Source organism: Mus pahari, chromosome 5 (assembly GCF_900095145.1).
Source record: "Mus pahari chromosome 5, PAHARI_EIJ_v1.1, whole genome shotgun sequence".
Classification (NCBI taxonomy): Eukaryota; Metazoa; Chordata; class Mammalia; order Rodentia; family Muridae; genus Mus; species Mus pahari.
This window is the reverse complement of record NC_034594.1, coordinates 16,834,104-16,841,868: the sequence shown is the minus strand read 5'-3', so window position 1 is coordinate 16,841,868 and position 7,765 is coordinate 16,834,104. Positions and strand designations below refer to the sequence as shown.

The window sequence follows — 7,765 nt, the reverse complement described above, 5'->3', positions numbered from 1 at the left end:
TGCTCTTACCCACTGAGCCATCTCTCCAGCCCTGTTTTTTTCTTCTAAACAACTTTGCCTAGCTTTTTTGATGAAATGCTTACTGTCATTTTATGACACTATCGATATCTTATAAATTTTGTTGGGCTCCTTAGTGTTTCAGAGCACAGATAGATGTCGTCGCCTCTGCCTATGGCATCCAGTCAGTAATAGGCATTTTGATAAATGATATGGTAGACAAAGACGTATTCTGGGATCCGAGCAGTGATGTAGCTGGTCTGTGGAGGCCGGGTAGAGGAGAAGTCTACTTTGAGTGCTCTCACAGCTGAGCTCTTCACAGGACTAGGTCACCTCGGTGAGTAGGGAAACGGCAGTCCAGGAAGACAGCTTAACTCAGGGAGGGAAGAAGTGTCTGTCTGTGTTCTGGGCCTCAGTGAATTCTCGTCACTTGACACAAGTTCATGGTGGTACACTGAGCACAGCTCACCCTCTGCGCCTTCACAGCACTGGCTTGTGCTCTGTGACTGTCCTCGCCTGTAGTCATGCCCGGCTTCCGGTCGCTGTGCTTCTTCGACAGATACTGATCATTCCTATTATGATGCCATATTGGAAGCTGCGTTTCGCTTCCTGTCACCTCTGCAGCAGAATTTGTTGAAGTTTTGTCTCTCTCTCCGTTCCTACTCAGCCTCAATTCAAGCCTTCCAGCAGGTAAGAAGACCTTGTGTGTCTAGGGGACAGCCTTTTGTAGGGGCATGGCATGGTGATTTCGTTGTTTGTCAGACATTTATTTTTAAATAATGAGCAAAACTGATGTTTTGAAAACATTAAAGTCTTTAAATCTTAGATGTTTCCTTCCCTCCCTGGTTTTGGGGACGGAACACAGGACTTTGGGCATGTAGACATTAAGAAATCTGACTACTAAGTCACATCTCCTCACCAATCACAGATAAATAAATTTTATTTTACTTTGCTTGCTTTTGGACTGGACTTGTATATAAAAAAAATTTAAGGAATGATTTAAACTTATTTTTATGTGAGAAATGAAAAGGCAATTGTTACAAGAAGGACAGCCAGGTACTGTTAGGCAAGACTGTCTGGAAGATGTAATCTTGCTAGACAGTGAACCTGAATCCAGTCAGAGGCTCTGGATGGAAAAGCAGAGGTTACAAGAGATAGGAAGTGTCAGGCAGTGCCAAGGGAATGTAGTGCAGACATGTAGGGTCAGAGAGCCATTTTAGTAAATTGCTCTGCTTCACTCTGGATAAATAAAAAGGCAAAAAAAAAAAAAAAAAAAAAAAAAAAGAGGCTTCAAAATGGCAGCGCAAGGATCTTGTTGGATCTTGAAAGAGAGGGGCGCAGGAGATCCAGATGTATATATATCAATTAGATATTTGTATGAAAGAAATGTGGATTTTTAAAGCTCTCCTATATTATAAGACGAAACAGGTAGAGAAGAACGCTCAGAGCAGACAGAGCATGTGGGTGCATCACTGTGAGGTGAGCACCTTTGTATCGTTTACCAGGCTAAGACACGTATCAGCTGCTGCCGTTTAAGTCCTCCATGTACACTGTCAGAGCCACTATTGTCCTCCAAAAGGAGCCATGTGGTCATTTCCCGTCAGAATCACCTCTTAGAGTTTCGTTTTTGTACTGTTTTATTGTCCAAGAATTTACAATATAGACCAGGCTGGCCTTGAGCTCACAGAGATCCGCCTGCATCTGTCTCCTGATTAAAGGCATGCACCACTGTTTTTAAACTGGGTTATTTGTTTTCTTGATGCCCAGTTTCTTTTAGTTCTTCTATATTGTAGTTTCTGTTCTCTACCAGGTTATATACCTGGTAAAGACTTTGCCCATTCTGTAGGCTGCCACACTGCTCTCAGTTGATGCTGTCTCTCTGTTTCTGCTTGTGGATCAAGATGTGAGCTCACAGCTGTTCCTGCCACTGTGCGTTTGCTTCGCCATCACCAGCTCTCAGTATAAGCCCAGTTAGATACTTTCTTTCATAAGTTGAGTTGGTTGTGGTATTTTGCCACAGAAATAGAAAAGTTACTAATTCACTGGCCTTGAACTTGGTTGGCTGTGTAGCTGCTGCTGACCTTGTCTATGCTAAGCAGTACTCTGTGGTTGAGCTACATCCTTAGACTCCTGTATTAATATTATAAGGAACCACAAACTGCTTTGCATAGTGACTGCCCCATTTTTACTTTACACCTTAAAGTACAAGGGTTCTAGTTTCTCTGTCTTCCTCAATATTTCCTTATTTTTTATCTTGGACACTAGGGTGAGATGTATAGTCACATCTTGGTTCTTCTATTTCTTTCCCTTTTTTCCTTTCTCCTCTTTCTTTTTAAACAGGTTCGCTTATACAGCTCATACCATCCCAGAATGCTAGATGTCGTGCCTCAGCCACTAAAACCTGGGTCCTCTGCAAGAGCAGTAAACTCTTTTGACTCTAGTGACCCATCTTTCCAGCACACAGATTGCATTTTTTTCTCTTTACTCCGGCTGTATATTTATGAAATGGTTTCATTGACTGTAGCAATATGCTTTACTGTGTTAGTAAGTATTAGCCTACTGGAGAGGCGAGGCTATTTAGATTGAAGTCAAATCAAGCTAAAGACAGACTTTACTCCTTCATTTGCACCAGCCATGTTCACCTGTCCAGAAGCCACATGTGGCATGTGACTGTGAATTTTGGCAGTTGATACAGATGACTTCTGTGCCTAAAGTAATCACCTGATGGTGAGTTGGTGTGTGTAGATGCTATTCTGCTCCTTTTTATTTCTTTTAATAATTAGTTGGTTTAGTATGGGCTTTGAATTAGAGACCTGTGGTGTGTGTGTGTGTGTGTGTGTGTGTGTGTGTGTGTGTGTGTGTGTGTGTATTTAAAGTAGATGTCAGGTGTCCTCCTTAGACCTTCTGTATAGAAGTAGAGAGTCTTACTGAACTTGGAGCTGGCCTTTTGGCTAGTCTTGATTGACTAGCTTGTTCTGGGGCTCTCCTTACTGTGTTGGGCTTAGGTGGCGACCATGCTCACATGGCTTGTCAAGTAGGTTCTTAGAATCTGAACTCTGGCCCACATGCTTTACTCACTGAGACAATTGTTTGCCCTATAGAGATTTACATTCATTTTGATGTGTGCTTAATTTTTCTTGCCTTTTAGAGGTTAGCCTAGCTCCCTCTTCTGTTGGATTTCTGCAGTGCTAAGGAAATGCCTTAGTATGTTCCTGAGATTTCTTGCTTGTTCTCTTACATGTAAAAGAGGTGTTGGTGGCACACGTCTGTACACTCTTAACCCCAGAGCTGGCACTCCAGCTCCATCCTTCTGTGCTTTTGTGTGGATTTCTCTCCATTACCTCTGTCCTGCTGAAGTTTCTCCTTAACATGGGGCCGTGTCTTAGAAAGGAGTCCTGCCTTGGGATTTCTGTAAGAAACTGAACAAGTATTCCGCCTCAGCACCTCTGAGCTTTCTGTGGGAGCCTGCTCCCTGCCTGATACTAAGAGTGGGCAGCAGGCGTTGGCCCACTGTACCTGCCGGTGAAAACTGTTGTCTCTTCTTTGCCTTGGCTGTTTCAGGGTCCTTACCTCTTGGTTTCTGTGCTAGTCCTAGACTGGCAATATTCTCTCCTGCCTTCTGATTATTGAGGTTACAGGTGTGAGCCCCTGCACCTGACTTGTTTCTTTCGATTCTATAGAATTCGTACTTAAATCAGGAGCTTCCTATTATTTTGCATTTCACCTTTAATTAGGACAGCATAGTTTTACCTTGGCATTTTATTTTTGACATTTATTTTATATATATGAGTGTTTTGCTCATTTCTGTGTCTGTGTACCATATGTGTCAGGGTCCTGTAGATGTCAGAGGAGCTGTCAGGTTTCCTGGAACTTAATTTGTGCATGGTTATGGACTGCCACGTGGGTCCTGAGAGTTGAGCCTGAGTGTTCGGCAGGTTTAAGAGCTCTTAACCTCTGAACTGTCTCTCCAGCTCCAGTTTCATACTTTTATAATGAATTTTAAGTTTTTGTTTGTTTGTTTGTTTGCCTTCATTTCTCCTTTTTGTCCTCTTCTCTTCATGGAACACTTCTCAACAAATCTCTGCTACTTAGTGTGATGCACTGAGTTCAATCAGAGCTTCTTCCCAGAGTGTAGGGAGAAAGTGATTTACTGGAGCAGGGAAACGGCATAGTAGCTCCATCATTAAAGAAAATGTCACCCCCGCCCCCCACCAGCAACCCCTAACTGCCAGTAGTCCTGGGAGTTGGGGTGAGGCCTATGGCGCTTCCTTTGTCCATGACGAAGTTTGAAGGCCGTGATCACGTATAGACAGCATGTAGACAGCCACAGCTGCACTTAGTTTGAAACTGCTGTATGTCCAGAAGAAAGACTTCTTTTTCTGCATATCTCCCTTACTTCTGGCTCAGACATTCTTTCCACCCCTCTACTTCAGCGTTCTCTGACCCTTGGAGGAGGTGGCAATAGCTGTCCCATTTCGGGCTGAGTCCTCTGACATCTCCTGTCTTTGGCACTTTTGCCAGTGATGGGTTTCTGTGGGAAGTGCTACTCAGTGCAGCTAGAAGCATCTCCAGCGGTGGCATGCACACCCACTAAGCTGTGACTGTAAACAGGGATGAATATTTAGAATGTAGTCTGATCCCACAAAGGAGTGATAGTAGGTTGGCTCCTAGGATTCTCCCAGATTTACAGAACCAGACACAAGTTACCTCAGCCTTTGGAGCGGCCTCAGATCGAGTCATTGAGAAAGTGGTTGGTCACTGCCATGACATCCATGTCACTAGTAGGACATCTTGCCTCACAGGTCATCATTGTAGCCAAAAAAGTTCACATCTAAGCAAGACTGTTGTTAATTTTCTTTCTCAGTAGGCTGTATAGTATGTTCTAGCAGTGTGAAGGCTAGCCTGTAGGGAGAAAGCTGCTAGCTTAGCTCCAGTTTGATTTTCTTTGTCCTGTGATCAAAATGTGTGGTACCTGTAGAAATAGAATTGTTTTTTATAATTTTAAATTATGTGTGCGTACATGCATGTGTATATGCATGTGCATGTGTGTGTGCACGCGAGTGTGTGTGTGTGTGTGTATGTGTGTGTAGGTATGTGCACATGAGTATAGGTTTCCACAGTGGCCACAGTTGTCAGATCCTCCTGGAGCTGGAGTTACAGATGGTTGTGAGCTGTTTGCATGTGCTTAGGAATTGAACTTGGATCCTCGGCAAGAGCAGTATGTCTGTCCTAACCACTGAGCCATCTTTTTAGCCTCAGTAATGGAATGCTACCGTCAAGACCTGGTAGCTCCATGCTCAATGGCAGTAGCTTATATTGTTTTGATGGAGAGCTCTTATGCCTCTCTGTTCAGCAGTTCAGAGGGAAACAGGCCACACCCGGCACTGGAATTTTTGTTTAATAACCCAAGACTTCTGGTAGAAGCACCAACTCTTTCAAAAAGAAATGCAGTTTTAAAATACGCTTGCATGATCATAGGTTTCCATCCTCTTTTCCTGCCCACCCTCCTGTGTAGATCTCTACCCAGGATCTCAGCCCCGCCCCTTCACCTCTGACCCGTCCTTCTGTCACCCCTCTCTGTCTCTGTCTGTCTGTCTGTCTCTCTCTCTGTCCCTTTCCATTTCTCTGACATTTCTCAACACTCACTGTCAAACACAAAACTCTTAATGATTGACATAGAAAATTTTATTATGTATTTACTTATTTAGTGTACATGTGTGTGTGTGTGCGTATGCGTGTGCGTGTGCGTGTGCGTGTGCGTGTGCGTGTGCTCGCGCATACACTGTGGAGGTCAGAAGACAGCTTGCAGCAGTCAGGGGACGCCTTCTTCCATATGGATCCCAGGGATTGAACTTAGGTGGTTAGTTGGCATTTTAAGGGGCTAAAGAGATAGTTTAGTTGGCAAAATGCCTTTATATCTGGGTGTAGTGGCCTACACTTGTAACCCCAGGGCTAGGAGTTAGAGGGATAAACAGGGAGATCCTTGAAGTTCATCATCTGTTCATTTTAGCTGAGTTGGTTCAGCTGAGCTTCAGGTTCAGTGAAGGAGGATGTCTCAAAAATCAACTTGAAGAATTAATCAAGAAAAGATACTCCATGTTACTTCTGACCTCAGCATGCATATCCTCATAGACAGGTACACAGACAGACAGACAGACAGACACACACAGACACACACACACACACACACACACCCTGACATTTTGAGTCAAGGGATTTTGAAGGTACAACATGGATTCCTAGATGTCTTTTGACAAGTCAGAGAAAAGATAGAAATGTAGCCTTCTCTTGTGGGATTATAACACTAGTACTGACCTGGGGTGATACAGGAGGAACTGAATAACATGTGGAGCTCTGGCTTAGAATGCTCTTACCGCCTTGGCCCACAGTGGGAGTTCGCAGATGATAGTTTCTGCTTTATTGATGGTGGATTGTCATTTAACTTCATGTTCATTACACATACATTTCTGTCTTGTCTTTGAGTAGAACATGTATTTGTCTTCCTGACAGATAGCAGTTGACGAGCCTCCACCAGAAGGATGCAAGTCGTTTCTCTCAGTGCACGGAAAGCAGACTTGTGATCTAGACACTCTTGAGAGCCTTCTGCTGACTGCCCCTGACAGGTCGGTTGTGTTCTTCACTTCAGTGTGGTACATGCTTTGTGCCTTTGCTCTATCACATGCACTCTGAGTTGAGTTTTGTTTTGTTTTCTTCCTTGTTTGTTTGTGTGTTTTAGATATTCTTACTTGGTAGTCCTGGCCTAGAACTAGAACAGACCAAGCTGGCCTCAAACTCACAAAGACTGGCTTGCCTTTCCTCCGGGGTGCTGGGATAAAAGGCATATGTCTCTATTGACGCCTAGCTGATTTTTGTTTGTTGAGAAAGGTATTGATTTGTGGTCCAAGCTGGTCTTGAACTCAGTCTTCCTGCCTCAGCTCCCAAGTGCTAGGTCCATGAGCATGTGGTACATGCCTGGTCCTCTGAGTTTTTTACCTCACCATCTGCACACATTTGAGAATGGCTACTAGCTAGAGACTGACCAGATGTGAACATCAGCTCCATTATTTAAAGTAGTCTTGTAAAATGATGAAAATTAGTTTGTTTCCTCATGTTTCAGCATTAGAAGTACTTGGTATTCCTGTTTTATCAGGCGGTGATTTTTTTTCTGAGAGATTTAATGGCTTTGTTGTTAGCTTATCAAAGAATACTGTCTGTACAAAAAGCTGGCACCTGAAGTAGCAGAGATTAATAATAATGATCTTTTAGGATATTATGACCAACAGCAGACAGTATTTAAGAGATATTGCAAGCTTGATTTGAATAATGAAAGCACAGTTTTCTTTGTGTGAGGAGGCTGAGGTCTGCTGCAGTGGACACTTACCACAAGTATGCATTTGGCTGGCTGGCTGGAGCAGCAGCCTCTCTGTACCTGCGCTAGGCCATGTGATGATGGCTCGCTCTACCAGAAACGTTAATGGAATTTTTGGTTGTGGAAGTCTTGTGTAATGATGTTGTCAGACCAGTAACAAATTCTCTGCCTAACACATGGCACTAGTGTCTCTATTTTTATTTTTATTTTTTTGAGACAGTTTCTCTGGGCACTAGTATCTCTAACTCAGAATGACAATAGTAAATTTACTGTATGTTTAGGTAGCTCAGCGTCAGGGTGTGAGTGGATATTTGAGAATGGCAGCATGATAGAGCAATGCTTTCCTGGGTGGAATGTAACTGGAGGCCAGGCAGTGGTGGTGCACTCCTTTAATCCCAG

At 43.5% G+C, this 7,765-nt stretch overlaps 1 protein-coding gene across 2 annotated transcripts in view; it reads left to right on the top strand.

Annotated features, from left to right (window-relative positions):
- Positions 1 to 7,765, top strand: part of Uggt1 (UDP-glucose glycoprotein glucosyltransferase 1) — a 94,752-nt gene that overhangs the window by 16,051 nt on the left and 70,936 nt on the right. For both annotated transcript variants that reach the window (XM_029538484.1, XM_021197311.2), the window contains exons 4-5: positions 557 to 687; positions 6,508 to 6,620. In XM_029538484.1, coding sequence (XP_029394344.1) covers positions 557 to 687; positions 6,508 to 6,620 — 244 coding nt within the window. The remainder of the gene's footprint in view (positions 1 to 556; positions 688 to 6,507; positions 6,621 to 7,765) is intronic.